Source organism: Schistocerca cancellata, chromosome 10 (assembly GCF_023864275.1).
Source record: "Schistocerca cancellata isolate TAMUIC-IGC-003103 chromosome 10, iqSchCanc2.1, whole genome shotgun sequence".
NCBI lineage: Eukaryota > Metazoa > Arthropoda > Insecta > Orthoptera > Acrididae > Schistocerca > Schistocerca cancellata.
Window position 1 is genome coordinate 67,198,977 of NC_064635.1, and position 21,180 is coordinate 67,220,156.

The following is a 21,180-nucleotide window of genomic DNA, read 5'->3' on the forward strand; positions in this document are numbered from 1 at the left end:
TCCATATACCTTTCATATCTGATAGAGAAAATACCTTTTCAACCTGGAAGAAAATAACAAATGACAGCTAGTTCCAGAATGAGAGAGCACTTGCCGGCGAAAGGCAAAGGTCCCAAGTTCGAGTCTCAGTCTGACACACAGTTTTAATCTGCCAGGAAGTTTGACAGCTAGTTGTTTACATGAGATCACAGCAACAACCAATCAAAGCAAAAATTTTATCACCATTTCTACGCTGTGATAATATTGTTCTGCTACCAGTCACCATTTTAACAGTCAGTTGCCGATGACAAGTGGGTCTGTAACATAACTGCTGTGTTGTTCTTAAATGCTTTGTTTCACTGTGTGTTACATTTTCTTTAACGAAACAAAAGCTGAGAAATTGCTTAAGTTATGACTATTAGAATCCTCCAAAAGAAACTCAATCTTGCTCATTAACTGGAACCACACAAACATACTCAGTACAGGATTACAAAGCTGTCGCTATGAGAACTGTATTTTGTTATTCCAACACACATACAGAAATCAGGTCGCAAATACTACTACACATTGTGACAGCTTCAACTATTTAAAAATTTCAAACATTTCATAGGAAAGCCAGATAGCTCTGCACAGATGGAGAATGAACTACTTCCTGAAACATGTTGCCAGATTTAAATTACCCAAAATCTAACACACTTATTTCCAGTACAAACACCGATAACGATAGAAGGTGTCAAAGAAAACAGAGAGGAACAACTTGACACTCACTGTCGCAGTTGCAGCTGCCGAGGCAATGGCAGGGGTCGCAGCTGTGGGAGTGGCAGCATAGTAACCATACTGCATGGTGTAAGGAGAAGCTGTAGCCGCCGCAGTGGGGGCTGCAGCCGCTGCAGTTGCGGGGTATGCCTGGGCAGCGGCGGCAGCAGCATATCCGGCGGCGGCAGTGCTCCACTGATTCCAAGCCTGCATGCCTCCTGTAAAACCCACAGTTCCTCAATGTCTCACCTTTTCTATAGCACCAATTAAATTCCAGAGTTAATAACCAGACAAAAACTAATCTGGAGTTAACTATTAGTCAAACCCTATATCAGCCTTCATCATCATCAGGATCACAATATGGGCTGTCAGATCCATTACATTTGTGACGAATACGGTTTATCCCTCCAATTCTTTGTAGCTAGCCATTACAATCAACATCTAAGCACCCAAAAAAACTTCCCTTCAGATCGAAACTGTGCATCGAATGTGTACTCTAACCCTAAACCTCACCTTCTTCCAGTGACGCTGTTACTGACTGCTCAATTCTGGTTTAAAAATGGGGAAAAGGACCAAACTGCTTGGTCATTGGTCCCTTGTTCATGTTAAAACAATCATACAGGGGAAAGAAGAAAACAAACGAGACTTCGAGCACAATAAGGAAAGGAAGGAAATACGACAAGAACGACAGAAAGGCAACAAAAATTACAAATAACAAAAGAGGACAGGAAAACCACAGAGAGGAGGTGCTTAAAGGCTATTAGGTGCTCTAGGGCAGGGTGTTGCTTATGTCACTGTAGAACTCTCTGATGCTCTTTAATTGCCTCAGCGACTTCTGGTGACCACCAAGGAGCTGTCTTTCGTCGGGGCACCCTAAAGAACGAGGGATCGCATTTTCCACTGCAGAAATGATCTGTGTAGTGACCTGCTCAACCACAACATCGATGGCACCATGTAGGGGAAAGTCAACAGTGACAGCAGAGGTGAAGGCTACCCCCTCTGTCCAGTTCAAAGCCCATCTGGGTAGGCGTCCATGGGTAAGACGCGAGGGGAGTGACTGGAAGATGGGGAAGTCGTCACTACCACACAGGTCATCATAAGCTCTCCAGTGGATAGATGGGAGAAGGACAGGACTGCAGACCGAGAGATCAATGGCCGAATATGTGCCTTGTGCAACACTGAAATGTGTGGGGGCACCTGTATTTAAGAGACTGAGCTCGAGTTGAGACAGGAAATTTCAACATCTCTACTTAGGCCAGTAAGCACACTGCCACCCCAAAAGAGGTTATGGGGGTTAAAATCTCCCAAAAGTAGGAAAGGTTTGGGGAGTTTATCAATCAGTGCAGCCAATACATTCAGGGGAACTGCACCATCTGGATGAAGATATACGTTGCAGACAGTTAACTTCTGTGTCGTCCGTATCCTGACAGCCACAGCTTCAAGAGTTTGAAGGGGCAAAGGTTCACTGCTTACCACTGCAAACGCCGCCTGACACTCTATTACACTCGCTATGGTTCTTGTAAAATCCCTTGGAGCCACGAAGGGCAAGGGTCCGCATTGCCGGGAACCAAGTTTCCTGGAGGGCAATGCAGAAAGCAGGTGAAAAAGTTAACAGTTGTCATATGTCTGCTTGTGTCTGTATATGTGCGGATGGATGTGTGTGTGTGTGTGTGTGTGTGTGTGTGTGTGTGTGTGTGTGTGCGTGTGTGTGAGCATGCCCGCGAGTGTATACCTGTCCTTTTTCCCCCCTAAGGTAAGTCTTTCCGCTCCCGGGATTGGAATGAGTCCTTACCCTCTCCCTTAAAACCCACATCCTTTCGTCTTTCCCTCTCGTTTCCTCTTTCCTGATGAAGCATCCGTGGGTTGCGAAAGCTTGAATTTTGTGTATGTGTTTGTTTGTTTGTCAATCAACATACCAATGCTTTCGTTTGGTAAGTCATATCATCTTTGTTTTTAGATATATTTTTCCCTCTATTATATTCTCCTCATAATTTAAGATCCGGAAATTAAGCAATACAGCTTTGAAAGTTTAAAGCATGCTCTTTCCAACTGAGGCAAGAAAAAGAATTGAACAAGACACAGTTGAGAGATTGCCCCCAAAAATTACACTAAAATTTGTATGTAGACAATTACGGTCAATTTTGCAGATGCATACATTTCCACCTAGGCACCCAATGTTGATTAAATATGACCATATACAGACATCACAGGTGGGAATAAACCTCTGAAACTTTGGTGTGACTGGTTCATACGAAAAGTAGCAGTGGCCAGTCAAACCTCAGCTCTCAGAATTGCATGACAACCTTTTTAGCCACTTTAGAGGTGTGTATCTATATTTAGGTGTGGCTAAATACCTAATTTTTGCCATGGTGTGAATCAACATAAAAAAATGGTTCAAATGCCTCTGAGCACTATGGGACTAAACATCTGAGGTCATCAGTCCCCTAGAACTACTTAAGCCTAACTAACATAAGGACATCACACACATCCATGCCCGAAGCAGGATTCGAACCTGCGACCATAGTGGTCGTGCAGTTCCAGACTGAAGCGCCTAGAACCGCTCGGCCGGCAATCAACATAAAAAGTTGTCTATATATATTAAAGCAAATTACCGAATGTTACACCTTCGTACGTGATGTGTAGGTGAATAGCCTCTCTTTAAAAGACCCTAAAAATTCAATCACTGCACAAACTAAACTTAAATTTGGTACACGAACATCAATGACCATATAGAACCTTCACACCAAATTTCATTACATTTGGAGACAGTTGAGCAGGGACATACAGAAAAGTGAAAAACACACGCACATGCTGGCTAGCATTTACCTTGGCTCAGTACAATAAACAGTCACATAAAATCAACAAAAATAAATAAAGCTATGCATCATCAGGTAGGAGAGTGGGAAAAACAGGGAAAGAATGGGAAGTGGTTGCAGGGAGAAAGTTGCATGTTGGAACCCCCCTTGCATTTTTCAATATGGTGCTGACAAATATTAGGATTTGCTACCAGTCAATTTGTTACCACAACCAGATTTCCTGTTTCCATGTTCTCTGTTTCCATGTTTGTTGGCTTCACTTGCTCACAACCAAACATGTCACCTACCAACCTAACCTATACCTCGGGCTGCACTACAGATCAGTCTGTCACCACAACAAAGATCTCAAGGGGGAGAGGGGGAGGAGTGGGGGAGGAGGAGGGCAAATCTAACTTTTGGTAGCTGCAAGTCATTCCCAGCCTATGTTATAAGGTAACAAGGAGTAGTTATTTATTTTCATCGGTTTTGTGTGACTGTCAGCTTAACTGAGCTGTATAATTTTTCATGAAATTGTTGGTTATATATTTTTAAAATGTATTCCACTTAATACTAACAACAGTAACAATTAGACCTAATCTCTGATCTTTGCATTTAAAGCCTCCTAAACTTTGCAATATTTTTCATACTAAAAAGGGGGGAAAATATCCACTATAGCTCGTTCTAAGCATGACAAACTGCTTTAACCAACAAAATGTAACCAGCCATATATAATAGGTAGACCACAGTTAACATAGTCAACACACTATGAAAATTCTACTGAATGTTCACCAAACTAGTTTTCAGCACATCCATAAGTAAAGCACCCATCTCCCTGAAGTAGTTTGAGCAGAATTTACTACAATATAACAACAAACCACCACCTTCCACCAAGCTAAGAATCAGATCACCTGCCAGATGTGGAAAATACACAGTTCAACACAGAACTCCAACTACGGTCTCTTTCATATTTCTTAAAAAGTTGTTATTAGTTGCTGAGTAATGGGGAAGCTTCATAATTACTTTACCTGACAAATGCCGGTGCTGCTCCTTATTAGAAGTTGTTCTTACAGGCTGGCCCCAAGTGCGATCTTCCGCTGCAACTGACAATGAAATTTATGGAGTGATGACTGGTAAAATTTACACTTGAAAAGAAAGGGCACTATAATAACCTGCCTTTCAATTCTCTTTAATCGTTGTTTCATAGTTACCTTTCCTATTAAATGCAGATTCTCTGGATCACAAGTGACTCCTAACCACAGAAACACTTCTCAACTGTCAGTCTGGTGTTACCTGCTAATGAAATTGGAAAACTTTTGCTGTATAAATGTCCGAAATTCTACAATTATTACAGTTATGATATACATTTCTAGCCACATCAAAAAGTCTTGTCACGATACCTACAAAAAAATGCACTAATTATTACCTGATCCAGTAAGACAGCAAGGAATTTCATTATATTAAAAAATTACTGAAAAAGCATGATACAGCTATAATTTTTAAATTGCACAAATATGCGTAAAATTCTACTGCCTTAGTACTTCAAATTAGAAATACAAATGATAAGCTGTTACGAGTAACACACTTCTGTAAGATGTGACTATACAATAAAAGCAGTCTTTCCATATGAATCTTACTTTAAATCAACAGTACTTCTTTCACAGGCCACTTCAGACAATCCGTAACAGCTTTAAACAGAGCTCTGAATATATATACACGCAAATCTTTAAAGTGGAACAGCTCATTAAAGTTCTATTTTGGAAAGTCATTTCATTTCTTCCAGTGTTTACCTTTCAAACAAACAAATTCAAATTGTTCTAATTTGTCTTAGATTTAAAGCACCATATTTGCTACCACTAACTTCTTGCTTCACCAATTCGTCACATTCATCACTAATTAACATAAAAATCTTGTAATGGTCATGAATTTGACCCAGAATATTTTTCATAAACATCAGAACTATCTTGAAAGAAGAAAACTCCATCAGTCACTGGGCATACATTCATTACAGCACATAAAATCCATGATTTCAAAGTTTATTTTTGTGTATAACAGTGAGGTATCAAGAACAATTCTGATAAAACAGTTACCAACACAAAACTTTAGATTCAGTTTGTGAATTATAACCAGTTCTGCAGTTCTATTTACAACTTAAAATGTCCATAAAAATGGAGGAATGAAGTCTTTTAAATAATACTACAAGCCAGTCAAATAACAGTACCTAGTGTAGACAAGCCACTTAGCAACCAGAGGACAATGGCCATGTGTGTGTGTGTGTGTGTGTGTGTGTGTGTGTGTGGAGGGGGGGGAGAGAGAGAGAGAGAGAGAGAGAGAGAGAGAGTGTGTGTGTGTGTGTGTGTGTGTGTGTGTGTGTGTGTGTGTGTGTGTAAAGTATTTATAAAGCCGACAAAGGAATTTGTCCAATATGTTTAATGTGCCCCTCTGTACTCAATGTGGCCTCTATGCATTGCTATGCATTGAGTAGCAGTCTATCCTAATTCATATAAAAGCACGTCATTAATAGTGATAGCAAGAAGCATCGATCACGAAGGGGCTGATGATAAAAAATCTAATTTGGAGGGTGTGGGCACTATGGATGTAGCATTATAGTATTTTAGAGTTGCCTTGAAATAGAATACAGGATGCCGCATTTCAAATGCTACTTTACCATTTCGAGTACTTGACATACCACTGTCATCTCACCTTCGTTTTATATTTGTGAATAATGTGCAAAGAATACTATCAACCCCCCTCTCCCAAACTTCCTATTTCTATTCAAGAATAGATTGCAAAGAGAATGTATGCATTACAACTTTTATATAGTAATGCATATTACAGTTAACACCAAGAGCATAACAATGTCAATGGAATAACAAATAAGCAAATACATGATTTTTTATAGTTAAATATAATTTTAAAGTTTTTTTATTACAATGGACAGCTTAAACAAACACAGTCTGCATATGATTCTGGCCAGAGTCACTACCCAAGCTTGAAACTGAAGGTAGCACTTCTTTAGCATAATAATAATTCTTGGATGAAAGATATAAAATTAGAGAGAACCAGTTTTAGAATGTCCCTAAATATTACTCACCACTTTAGTATTTAAGGTTGGCAGTACTTGCTCTATTGTTTATGTTCTATAGAAGATTAACCATTTTCTTGAAGTCAACATATTTAAAAAAAAAAAATTGGTTGTGAAATATAAAGAACCTAACTGTTCATTTTATAACAGATCAGTTGCCAATTTAACAATGAAGAAATGACAATTCAGACACAAATTCAATGTTAATACACACAGATAATTAAATTGTTAACTATCTCTAGTGATCATTTAATTTCAATTTCTAAAGTTAAATTCGTAAGCTCTACAGACTAGGTACACAGAGTGCCCAAACTGCCAAGCAATAATACCTGATCTACACCCTTTATGAGATATTAACTTCCTGAAGGAATTCCAGAGCATTAATGTTGTAACTAACCCCAAAGTGCAACCAAGATTCTCAGGTTAGTAACTGTGATACTAAGAGTAAACACTTAGTGACAAACTAGATTCAGAGTTTGTAAATATGGCTACATAACATGACATAAATATCTAGATTCACATGAGTACAAAAGAAAACAGGTGTCCAGCAAATAAATTTAATTTCTGAGGAAAACACCCAAACAACCATCTTAACACTCTGAATGTCATGGTTTCTAAGAGTTGGGAAACTAAATACTACGCACATCAACACACAAGAATGTACACTAGTTGAAACAACTTTACTTCTTAGCGTCAGCTGATGAACATGAAAATTACAGTGTGTTGGCAATTTAATACACTATGAAAACAATGTTAGAAGCAACATATTCCAGAAAGTCTTGACAGGATTAACATCTTTTGGACTTAACAAGAAGGTAACAGTGATTGCACTGCCATAGTTGCTTGTATTTGACAGGGGAACACAACTATATATGGGAAAATTTCCTGTAATCAAATGAGTCAAAAATAATTTTAGCAGTCACTTGTCAGTCTTTGTCAATTCACTTCTTATTGGGATCACCCAGTGTTCTCTCAGTATCTCAAAAATTCTCACAGTGCCCTAATCAGCACTGGCTGCTTGCTGAATACTTACAATCAACAGCTTATATGTTTATAATTTTTCATAGGCCTAACTACATTCTCATTTAATAGAAATGATATGTTGTTCAAGATGTATTTGAAATTTAGAAACACTTCTAGGATTATAAATATGCCTAGATCTGCAGTTAAGGTTAGTAGGTTGCAAAAAAAGTCATACAGAAGATGAAGAATGACTACTGATCACGAAGTATGCATGACCCATTTCTGAATTAATCTTCATAAATCTAAAGTGGAAATATAACAAACAAATTAGTATGCAAAAATACATAACAACTTTTTAGATATAACTAAGCAACATTAAACGCAAAAGCAAACATTCTAGTCCCACTTACCCAAGTGCAAAGGTAGCACAAGAACAAGAGTGTTACCTATTGCGCACGTACATGAGATAACAGACTACTAAGCGAGTTCCCACAAAACCGGGACAGGATGACAAAATGGCCACTAGGTGACAGCAGCATAAATGTGGTGGTGCCATGTCATATACATATACTATGATGATAAATTACATAAAATGGCAAAATGAAAAGTGGTACATCAGTTCACAAAGGAATATAGTTGCGGAGCTACTTTAACAACATAATAAAGGAAACATAAATAAAAAAAAAAAAAAAGAAACGGTTATAAAGGTCATATGATACAAGTATGTGGCACTATACATCCTAGGAGATAGGTAGGTCATTGACCACTAATCATGACAGTAGTTTCATTTTCTATCAAATGATGTGAAGCCAACATTAACAATTTGCTGTGGTAATACCAGAAAATAAAGCACAACAAAACCATTGCAATAAAACTGACATCTGCAAATACATCAGATGTACAGAAACATGAATAATAGGACATTAAAATAATAAAATGGTAACAGTATAGGTATAAAATATTGCAATACAGATCTAAGATTACCAAAATAAATAAAAACAGCCAAATTGGGTAGTATATGGCCAATGATGGTGGGGGGAGGGGGGATGTGTAAGGAAGCTGGAGATCCATGCAACTGAGAAGAGTATCGAGAATGAGGGAGTGGGTTTGTTGCTGGAAGTGAGCAGTCGAACAAAGTAGGGAATACTGGAAGAGAGGACAGGAAAGGAGTGACCACATTAAATAGCATTGTCAAATATACCTCAAAGTATATAACCATAATACAAGTTATAAAGCAATGTGTAATTAATACACAAATTACAAAACAGATTAGCACTGGTAAGTAATATGTATGTAATATTACTGCTAATACGTTGCATGTTCCGAAATGCTCTGGCCCACATGGGGTGAAAATAAACATCGTTATATACACAACTTATAGGTATTTACCATAATACACATGTTGAAATGAATTTTAGAAAAGGGCAAGGGTGATATATTTATCACATTTAACAAAAGATGACCAATAAGCACACAAAATTGTGGAAAAAAATTGAATGATGAAAAGGGAAAATGAGTAAGGGACAGAGGGTAGAGGAAGAAAAGAGGAGAGGGGGAAAAGTCAGAGTTACACTTCCTGTTACAGTGATATCTTCCTTTATGCCTTTAAAAAGTCAAGAATAGGTCGCACTAGTGTCCTATATGCAGTCTCCTTTACAGATGAACCAAACTTACCTAGAATTCTCCCAATAAATTGAAGTTGACAATTTGCCTTTCCCACAACAATCCTCACATGCTCATTCCATTTCATTTTGCCTTGCAATGTTATGCCCAGATATTTAAACAACATTATTGTGTCAAGCAGAACACTACTAAAGCTGCATCTGAACATTATGGGTTTGTTTTTTCTACTCATCCATATTAACTTATATTTAGTACTAGCTGCCATTTTGTCCAAGTCATCTTGTATCCTACTAGTCACTCGATGACGACCATACACCATAATGTCATGAGTAAACAACTGCAGATTGCTGCCCACCATGTCTGCCAAATCATTTATGCATATAAAGAATAACAGTGGACCTATCCTACTTTCCTGGGGCACTCCTGACAATACTATTGTCTCTGATGAGCATTCACTCTTGTGGACAACATACTGGACTCTATAACTTAAGTCTTGGAGCCACTCAAGTATCTGTGAACCTATTCCATATCCTTGTACCTTCTTTAACAGCCTGCAACAGGGCACCGTGTCGAACATTTTACGCAAATCTAGAAGTACGGAATCTACCTCTGGCCCTTCATCCATATTCCACAGTATACCATGTGAGAAAAGGGCAAGCCGAGTTTCACACAAGCAATGTTTACTAAAACCATGCTTTTTTATGAACATAAGCTTTTCAAGTCTCACATAAATTTATTATATTCAAATTGACAATATGTTCAAAGATTCTGCAGCAAACTGATGTTAGGGAGATTGGTCTGTAATATTGCACGTCCATTTTTTGCCTTTTCTATACACAGGATTGCCATGGAGCACTCTTTTGAAAAACAACATTGGGATTCCTTCCAGACGTAGCAATTTGTTTTCAACTCCTTCAGACGTTTCTCTTTACCAGGGATGCTTATTACTATGTTGGCCATAGGAGAGTCTATTTGATGGTCAAACAATGGTACATTTGGGCATTCTCCTGCATGAATGATTTCTTGAATGTGTCATTTAAAACTTTAGCTTTCATTTTGCTATCTTCAACTGCCACACTAGATTGGTCAACAAGGGACTGAAGGGTAATTTTATTTAAAATCACCTAGTGGCCCTTGCCCTTATGACACAGTTTTTTCTTAAATTTGGTGTAATAATGTACATAATGAGTTAGGGTTAAAATATTTTTTCTGGAATTTTTTGACCAGTATTGTAATTAGGAGACTATTTTGAAATGTGGGCCCCTTCTACCAATTGGCATTGAGAAACGAAGTGCCTTGTAAGTTTGTAACCACTATAACTTTTTTATTTGTGAATCAATGTCATTCAATTCGGTGTCATTGGAAAGTACAAGAATAGAGCTATAATATAAAAATTATTAAAGTGCTGTGTCTAAGCAACAAATGTTTGAAAATTTGTAATTAATGTAGTTTCTCACCAATTCTTTTTGCAAATTTCAGGAATTTTTTTTCGGCAGAATCACAAGTTTCACCATCTGATTCTTTGTTTCAAATAATTCCAACTGCCATACTTTTCAACATAAAAAAAATCAGAAGGGTGTTTGTCCTCTATTGTTAGATCTTATACTTTTTCAATGATGCTTTAATAATTAATTGCTTCAAATAGCTAATCAACAGTACATGAAACAACAATGAAAAATTCAATCTAGCAGCAACACTCACATGCAACACAGGCTGTGTATGTTATGTTTTTGTGTGTCTATGCACTTTACATATCTGAAGGACTTTTTTGTCTTGATTTTGTGTTTCTTACATAAGCAGTCATTCTGTCTGGTAACTTATTTGAAAGTACAGTTGAACCCCTCACAATATAACATTCGGGAAATAGAGCCTCTCAATATGAGATAGTGAAAAGGAAAGATTGAAATTAAAAAAAGAAAGAATTCATCCAATCCATTCATAGTTGCACAGCAACGTATAACCAAAGAGACTTAATTTAACTTCCATAAGTGCAATGGGTTGCATTTTTTCAACATATTACAGTGCCCTCAGACATTGTAAAATTTTTATGAAGCGACGCTAGACCACCCAATCATATTATAACCTACAAACGGTTGTTGCAGTACATGCTTTGTTTAATTGTGGCCTGTTATCAGATGTTTTAGTGAATTTAATGTATTATTAATTAATAATAAATAATATTTTTATACAGAATTATACTATGATCAATGATAATTCATTTAAAAATACATTAAATTAAAATTTAGTCATATTTATAACTCCATTTTGAAGGTTTTTTTATAATTAGTTATCACTCTTTAAATTATTATTTACTCACTGTATGATATCATCAATTTAATTATAAATTTAAAAAAAAAATCGAGATTTGCATATTCATTTATTTATTAAACATTATATACTTGAAATATGTGTTACCATCAAATCAATCATTAATCCACTCAATTTTAACAATATATAACCAAGTAATAAATAATTAATTATTTTTTCATTGATTTTGTTATTGACAGTTGAAAGTTAATTTTTAAGTATTTCATTTTAAAGGCCGTTAAGACATTATCAATTCTACATTTTTAAGGTTATAAGTGTTTTACATATTTTCACAGAATTTAAACAAAAAACATTTTCTTTATTTATGTAAAATTTATTACTTATATACAATAATTCCAATAAAATAAATAAAACTAATTACAATAAACATAATTCAATTCCACAATTGGAGGTTTTATGTATTATGAATCTTACTACGCTCCTATAGTAACATCCAATTGACTGTCATAAAATACGTCACACTATCAACTTGAGGGGTTTTAGAATATCATATTGAGGGGTCTGACTGTAATACAAAGTTGTTCTATAATGTGAGTATTAGAGATCACTTAATAAAGCGGTCATTAACTCTTTCTCATTTTCCCCTTACAGATTCTTCATAGTACATTTCTGACTAATTAGAGAACAAGAAAAAGTTTCAAACCATCCAGTTCTTTTCTGCAACAAACAAAGTTGATTACAAATCACAATGGAAACAAATGTTCTTTAGGTTTTGTGTCAGCAGAATAGTAGTAACAGTGAAGAGTTTGATTTAATAGGTATGTCAAGCCTGAATAAAGTTGATATTGAATTACTGGAGCTAAGAAGCACTGGTGAAAATATTGAGAGTGTTTGTTCTACTCACAAAAGGCTCTATTTGGGAACATTTGAAGACAGACAAAGAATTTGCTATGACCCTTTTAAGAAGCATGGTAAAATGACTGCTAAGAAATCTTTGAAACCTATTTCTTTAACCATGGCAAGGAAATATAAAACCCTCGGACTTTTCCCAGGTACCAAGCTGTGCATAACATGCCTTAAGGACATTTTATCTTCTACGGGGGATAACCTTCTACGGATGGATGAATGCGACATTGAAGATGAATGTGACGTTGAAGATCAAGAATATACACCAGATCCATCTACAGCTCTTAAAACCATAAAAGTCGTGAATTACTTGAAATTTCACCATTTAAGGTTACCAAGAGAGCACAAGAAAGGCATCCAGAATACATTCCGCTTAGCTTTAAAATTCCAGAAAACAGCATCAGAAGTGCTACACGTCCCAGCGAAAAATGTGTCTGAAGAAACTGGCAAGTGCTGAATGTATAAACTGTAATATTTTAATGCAAAAACTTAAAAGAGAAATTCAGCAGAAGTTCTGTTACAAGAAAAGCTACAAATACTTCCCTTAGCACCAGCTTCAAGGAGTAAATAAAAAATCCAAATGTTTTTAACACTACCGAATACATGGTAAAGAAATTGGGGTATTGCTAAAAGAAGATGGAATTTTGTCAAAAGGGTGTTATAAAGTGGGAAACAGAATAGGTAAGAATGTGGAAAAACGTGTCCAGAATTTTTACTGTGAAGATGATATAAGTCGCATTTCTGCTAATAAAAAAAGCATGTCTGTCTGTACCGTCAGAAAATGGCAAAAGAGTGTATAAGACAAAAAGACTAATTTTACATAATCTGAAAGATGTATACTTAGCTTTCAGAGAAAAATACCCTGAAGATAAAATTGGTTTTACTAAATTTTGTGAACTTAGGCCAAAAGAATGTGTTACTGTAAACAGTTGTGGAATGCATAACGTACGTGTATGCACGTATCACCAAAATGTAAAACTGTTAATGCATGCTGCGCATGTGAAAGAACCATACACAGAACTTCTACTGAAACTTGTGCGCAATCTGGAAAATGAAGAGTGCATGCTGCATCACTGTTCTCGGTGTCCTGACGAATATGAACTGCGCAATTTTCTAATGGAGCTGGAGTCCTTACAAGGTTGTCAAAATGTTGTATTCAAACAATGGATGCAAACTGATCAACCTACACTGGAGACATCAATGAAGACAACCGATGAGTTTGTTGAGTATCTTGTGCAAAAGCTTCAAAACTTAACACAAGAGCATTATGTATCAAAATCTCAGAGTCACTATTCAAATCAAGCAAAGAAACCCTCCCTGATACTACATGCACCATCATAGTGGATTTTGCAGAGAACTATACCTGTTTGCTCCAGGACGCTACACAAGGATTTCCCTGCAGAACATTCAAGTCACCCTTCATCCTTTTCTGGTGTACTTTAAAACTGATGATTGCATTAAGTCAATGTCATTGTGTTGTATATGTGACTGTTTGCAGCATGATACAGACACATTCTATGTTTTCCAGAAAACTGCTCTCACTTATGTATTGCAACAATTACCACACATCCAGCATGTTATGTACTTCAGTGATGGCAGCTCTGCACAATATAAAAACTAAGAACTTTTTAAATTTGTGCCATCATTGCAAGCAAGATCATGGAGTAACTCCAGAATGGAATTTTTTTGCCACTAGTCATGGCAAAAATGCATATGATGGAGTTGATGGTACTATTAAATGTTTAGCAACAAGAGCAAGTTTACAGCATCCATATGACAGTTACATTTTAAATCCAAAAGATATGTTTACATTTGCCAAAACTTGTGTTCCAGGAATAGAAACCTTTTCTGTTACAACAGAGGAGATAAAAGTCCACAAACATGTTACAAAAACGATATGAGACTGGTTCTACCCTTCCTGGGACAAGAGTGAATCATTTTTTCAAACCACTGAATGAAAACCAGTTGCTGATAAAGTGTGTTTCATCATCTACTAAATTCATTCAATTTCCTATTGGAATTCAAAACACAACACACAATTAAAGAAGGAACATTTGTTGGAATGTATGAAAATAGGAATTCTTTGAGACAAAATTTAAAATGGCGAAATTTGTGATTTTGACGAAAAAATTCATGAAGTTTGGGAAAAAAATTGAAAAATGACTTTAATTACAGATTTCCACATATTTATATGCACAGTTGCAGCATTTTTATAGTTTAGTGATATAGTTGGTCCTTTTATCTTTCTAATGACCCCAAACTGAATAAAATTGATTTATAAATAAGGGAATTATAGTAGTTAAAAACTTTCAACCTACCTTTTGTACTGACGCCAGATGGAGAAAAATGCTAGACATTTCAAAAAGGCCCCCTGACTACCGTTTTGATCAAAAAAATTTGGAAAAAATTATTTTATCACTTTCTATTTACGTACTTTCTTACACCATATTTTCACAAATATCTGTGACATGATGGCAAAGAGATTTCTTTATTTTGGGCAATTTTAAATGAAATGAGCCTGAATGGAAGCCTTAGACCCACTTCTCGATTTTACATAGGACCAGCATTTTCTCAGGTTCTCTGCCAGAGCTGATGCTAAGGTATGACGGTGGTAATAGTTGTGTGCTTTGCGCAATGCTATTTCCACAACCACATGATTCTCTACTAACCTATACTTCTTGTCATTTACACATTCTCTGTGGAACCCTGAGTGAAACAGCCTCAGCTTCCCCGACAGTTTCTGAATCTACTGAACCATGGTGGGTCTTACCCATCCTTAATTCAGTTACTGGGCACATAATTCTCTATACTACAATTTCCTTAAACTTTGCCCATTAATTCCCCATGTCCATCTTACTGGAACTAAGTGAGGTGCTAACAACTGCTTATCTTTCTAGCAGAAACATTCTGTTATCCTTCTTGACTGATATATTAACTTTCATAACCACATGTGCTATAATGACATCATGATCATTAATCCCCACTTCCATACGGATGGGTCAATCCGTATGAAGTGGTCCAGTGATGGTTGCTTGACCATTTTTAAATATTTTAATTTTTTGTATGTGATTGCACTATATTTGAGAAGATCAAAAGAGTTTTTTTAAATAATTTATCTCGCAACTTTACAGGATGGCAGCCATTTTTATTTGTAGGCACGCAATGATTTTTAAGTCTGGAGACATTAGCAAAATTTTGAATATCTCTGCACTCGGTTAAGTTACAGCGTTGCAATTGACATGATTGTTTTTAGAAAAGTGTCCTCTACAACGTTGTCTATTACACAAAATACCCTAAATTCAAAAATAGGCAGTCAAAATGACATTTAAGTTTGATGTCCAAATTTTCAAAAATCCACATTTAAATCCCAAAAACAACAAACAAGGAGTGATTTATGAGAGTCTATTTTTTCCTATAGTTAGGTATCATACACTACTAGCCTCATATAGAGCAAGAACACTTACAACACTTTCCTTAATATTTTATGAAATTTTGAAATTCGAAAATTTTCATTTTTTGTAAAGTTTGGGGTTAGTTATCTCAGGTGGTACTGAATATAAAAATATGATTTTTGCACAGTTTGTACACCATGATAGCAACATACTGTAAAAAATTCAACACTGATATCTGACTGAACGAAAAGACAATTTTTTTAAAATGAGGAAATAATTCACATTACTCTACAACTGATCTTATGGCTGTTGCCTATTTAAATGGTTTATTGTTTCACAGTAATAAAATTTAAATGTGACATTCATTTAGTTTATTTTTAATATTAAACAACAGGAGCTTTCACTTTTGTTCTATGGTAATAAAAATGCCCATTTACGTTTAGGTTTATTGTCAATACAGAAGTACATTATTGCTGGGTGTGGCACTGTAGAAGTATATTATTGCTGGGTGTGGCACTGTTGTAGTCAGTCTGTTCCGAAACCTCTGTTAGAGTGAATCTACATACTTCATCGAGAGTGTAGTGTGCGTTATGTGCTTTGTTCTGTGTGTAATTTGTTATTAATTTTGAGAGATTAACTGGAATGCAATAACATGGATGACCAGTGCTCTGTTGTACAGATAGCAAGTGAAGTGTGACACACAACAGTTTACGGTTCAGTTTCAAAAAACTTGAAAAATGTCAGTGACTTTGATGAAGTTAGACAAACTTTGTTTAAATTTAGTTCTTCTGTAACATCAGTGCGCGAGTATCATGAGAAGAAATATATTCTGAAGTACATCCACATTTTTGGAAGAAAGTGCTGTCATCCACTCATAAAAAGCCTACTACTAAAGGTTTGAGGGAAATAAAACTTGAACATCTGTCCTTGTTATGTGCGAGTGAAACAGCTTCCCAAGTGAAACATAATGTAATTCCTGGAAATTCGCTCTGCCCAAATTGTTACTCAAAAATATTTGTTGTGACTCCAGAACCAGAATCACGTAACCTTGTTAATGACATTTATATTCCTAATTAGGAAGCTGTTAGCATATTGGATTTTGCTTGTACCAAGTTAGATGTTATCTCCCGCTTCGAAAGCAGCTACTGAAAATAAGGTACAACAAATTTCAGACAAAATTAGAAAAGACTTGGAATCATGCTTTAATAATACAGATACCAACATTATTTCTAAAGAAGAAGAAAACCTACCACCAGCATCATCTGACACTGAATATTTGAGCTTAATAGACAAATTAAAAATTAAATGTTCAGTGACATCTAAAGAGGAAAAAGTTAGGATTTTAAGTTTGCTCCCTGACTCATGGTCAAGAGAAAAAATAATTCATGAATTCAACGTTTCTCATCGTTTGGTTAAACTAACCTGAAAATTAGTGAAAGAGCAAGTCATCCTTTCAGTTTTAGGAAAGAAGGAAGTAGTAGGTATAAATGAAGAAACTATTGAAAAGATCCAGCAGTTTTTGAAGATGATGAAAACAGTAGAATGTGCCCAGGTTGCAAAGATAGCAAAAAGAGTTGTTATAAATGGAGTAGTTAAAGTAACAAAGCAGAAACGACTAGTGCTGCCAAATTTAAATGAACTTTATGTAGCTTTCAAAAATTCTCATCCTTAATGCAAAATTTTGTGAAGAGTTATTAGATTTAATGGTCTGTGATACTAACAGTTATGACTGCATGATGAGTTTGTGTAATAAATGCCCTGGAAAGAAAACAGTTATTGAATTGAATCACGAATATGATAAGGAAATGCCAGACAGTATTACCTTCAAACAGTGGTCACAGCTGACAGGGCAGAAAAGATAACAATGGTTAAATTTCAGGAGGAGTACTTGGAATCTAAAATCCAAAGTAAGTTTTTGAAGGACAAAAAAGCACAACTTGATGAAACTGGATGCATAGTGCTAGCTGACTTTGCAGAAAACTTTACATTTGCGATTCAGGATGCAATACGAGGGTACCACTGAGTCAATGACCAGGCCATAGTGCATCCATTTATTCTCTACTTTAAAAATGAGAAAGATAAAGTTTGCAGTTCTTCAATTTTCATTCTAAGCAACTACCTGAAGCACAACACTTTGGCTGTACATGTGTTTCAAAAGTATGTAATAAATTACATAGAAGAAAATTTTCCCAAGGTTGAGAAGCTGATATACTTTTCAGTCAGTATAAGAACAAAAAGAATTTTTCAAATCTGTGCAAACACAAAGCAAGACTTTGGGTTGGAGGCTGAAGGGCAATTATTTGCATCTTGCCATGGTAAAAATGCATGTGATGGAGTAGGAGATACAACAGAACATGAAGTAAGTAAAGCCAGCCTACAAATACCAACCACAGACCAAATTCTCACAGTACATGATATATATGTCTTTTGCAAAGGTAATATTAAAGGCATTACCTATGTTCTGATCAAGAGTGAAAAAGTGCTTCTGCATATGAAAACAACACTTCAAACCAGATTTGAAAACTGTATAGCAATAAAAGGAACAAGGCATTTCCACAAATTCATTGGCATTGCAGAAAACTTAGTTCGATGCTATGTAACATCACAAACCGAAATTTATGAGGATCATTGTGTCAGTAAAATTACATCTCTGTCTTTAACGATGAATGACATAGTGCCATGTGTGAATGATGGGCAGTGGTGGCCTGCAGAGGTTGAAAGAATAAGTTTGGAAAACAATGATGTTTTTGTGCATTTTTACCACCCTGCTGGCCCAGGAACATCATTCAAGAAATCGACTAGTGATGAAGTTTGGATACCAATGAAAAATGTGTTTAGAAAAATTTCAGTGCTTGAATTTACCACAGTAACTGGGAGGCCTTATTCTATATCACAGAAGCTGTCTGAAGAAATAAGTGTTCTTAACATTCACCACCAGGTTTAGGAACAGTCACATCTCGAAGGATGTTAATTGAAAATATTTATTTTAAGTATGTCAAAATAATTTAAATGTTAAATTCAGTGATGTTTCCACATTTTGTATATAATTCAGTATCTTACTTCAATAATAACTGATTATATTCCCCCAATATCACACATGACTAGGCAACAGCCATAAGATCAGTTGTAGAGTAATGTGAATTAAATTCTCTCATCATTTTCAAAAATTCAATCTTTGTTCACAGTCAGATATTTTTACAGTACGTTGCTATCATATAGGTGTACAAACTGTGCAAAAATCATATTTTTATATTCAGTAAAATAAGCAAAATAACTGATGGTGGTCGAAGTAGAGAGGATATAAAATGTGGACTGACAATGGCAAGGAAAGCGTTTCTGAAAGTATTTGTATGGAGTGTAGCCATCTATGGAAATGAAACAAGGATGATAAATAGTTTAGACAAGAAGAGAATAGAAGCTTTCAAAATGTGGCGCTACAGAAGAATGCTGAAGATTAAATTGGGGAGAAGAGGAGTTCGTGGTACAACTAGTCAAGAAGAAGGGACCGATTAGTAGGACACGTTCTGAGGCATCAGGGGATCACAAATTTTGTACTGGAGGGCAGTGTGGATGGTAAAAATCATAGAGGGAGACCAAGAGATGAATACACTAAGCAGATTCAGAAGGGTGTAGGTTGCAGTAAGTACTGGGAGATGAAGAAGCTTGCACAGGATAAGGTAGCATGGAGAGCTGCAACAAACCAGTCTCAGGACTGAAGACCACAACAACAACATATTCAGTCCTTCCTGAGATAACAAACCCAAACTTCACAAAAAATGAAAATTTTCAAATTTCAAAAATTCATAAAAAAATTAAGGAAACATTTGTAATTCCATTGCATGTGAGCCGCTGAACTAGCCGCTCAAGACAGTTTTGAGAAAATATGTTCATAAGTACTTCACATGATTGTCTATCTGTACTCCCTACATACAATGAATCCATAGGCACCCCAGTCTATACTCGGTAGGTTAAAGTAACATCCTATTAGCAATACATGATCTGGATTTTATCTGCTACTGACCATAAACTTTCAAAGAAAGACTCTAGAACTGTCATAGCAGAATCGGGGAGCCGGTAAAAACATTCAATAATTAACTTTGTTTTACCTAGACCTGTTATAAGCGACCAGATAACTTCACTGTCACGCTCTACTTTAACGGAAATAACATTTTTGTCAACTGCAATGAATACTTCCCCTCCTGTGGCCTCTAATCTGCCATTCCAATATATGTTCCATGACTCACTAAGTATCTCAGAGCTTTCCACTTCAAGTTTAAGCCAGATCTTGGTTCTGAGAATAATTTAAGTGAGAGATCTTTCCTGGAGAGCAATAAATTTGGGAATTTTGTCATGAACATTTCGATAATTTACTAATAAAACTTCGACAGTCTAAGTGTCTTTACTCTGAACATTGCTGCGTATCAACTGGAGAGCATTCATCAGAGTACCTCAAAGTACAGCCTGGTCTACAAAACCCTCATACGCACTCCACAAGTACTCTGCTACCCGAATAGCTGTTCCCTTTGCGTAGTGCACTCAATTCTTTAGCACAATATTGTGACCTTTACGGGTTCCTTTTTTGTTAGCTCTGATATATTTCACTCGCCTTTTTCTAAAGTCCATTTCAAGACATGTATTGTGGCCTGCGTAGCTGAGTGGTAACATGTTTGCCTACTGTGCAGCGGGCCCGGGTTAAATTCCCGGTCAGGTTGCAGATTTTCTCCGCTCATGGACTGGATGTTGTGTTATCATAATCACCTCATCCTCACTGACGCACTTCCCCAGACAGGGCCTCCCAGTCATCAATGCCACATGATTTTTTTAATGATAAATATCTTAGGGAACATGCAACATACTAACAGTACTATCATGTACATATTACATATCAGCACTGTTCTGTTTTGTGATTTACGTTATTAATTACACATTAATGTATGATTAGTATTATGGTTATGTACAGACACTGGTATTTTAATATGGTCCCTGCTTTTCTGTTTTCACTTCCATCATTGCCGACTCTGTTAAACCTCTCACTTCCAGCAACCAATTCCCCCCCCCCCCCCACTTATGTTCAATACTGTCACTCACTGGCATAAATCTCAATCTCCTCTGCCCCCCCCCCCCCTTTCCCAGTCATCAGCCATAGACTACTTAGTTTGGCTATTTTTCATTTAATTTGGTATTTTAAATCTGTAGCAGAATATTTTAAACCTATAATATTAACATTTTATTGTTTTAATGTCCTACTATTCATGTGGCCATACACCTTATGTACTTGAAAATGCGAGTTTTGTTCTCCTTTATATTCCGCATTACCAAAGCGAATTGTTAATGTTGGCTTGCTATCATTTGACAGTAAATTATACCATTCTTGTGGTTAGTGGTCAATGAACTAGTTCTCCAAATGCACAGTGCC

General features: G+C 36.2%; 2 protein-coding genes across 13 annotated transcripts in view; one reads left to right on the forward strand and one right to left on the reverse strand.

Annotated features, from left to right (window-relative positions):
• The window catches only part of LOC126106316 (YLP motif-containing protein 1-like), a 432,507-nt gene that overhangs the window by 406,668 nt on the left and 4,659 nt on the right, over positions 1-21,180 (reverse strand). For 9 of the 12 annotated variants that reach the window (XR_007523332.1, XR_007523330.1, XR_007523331.1 and 6 more), the window contains exons 2-4: positions 4,739-4,823; positions 4,556-4,630; positions 748-953 (exon numbers count right to left, since the gene is read on the reverse strand). Coding sequence is in view for 9 of the 12 variants with exons in the window: in XM_049912551.1 (XP_049768508.1) it covers positions 748-948 (201 nt within the window). In the remaining 3 variants the exon portion in view is untranslated. The remainder of the gene's footprint in view (positions 1-747; positions 954-4,555; positions 4,631-4,738; positions 4,824-21,180) is intronic. The other 3 variants (XM_049912548.1, XM_049912547.1, XM_049912549.1) reach the window with 2 other exon arrangements.
• Positions 12,287-12,829, forward strand: LOC126106116 (ARL14 effector protein-like). Its single transcript, XM_049912362.1, has one exon. It carries the CDS (start codon positions 12,287-12,289, stop codon positions 12,827-12,829), a length of 543 nt encoding a protein of 180 aa, XP_049768319.1.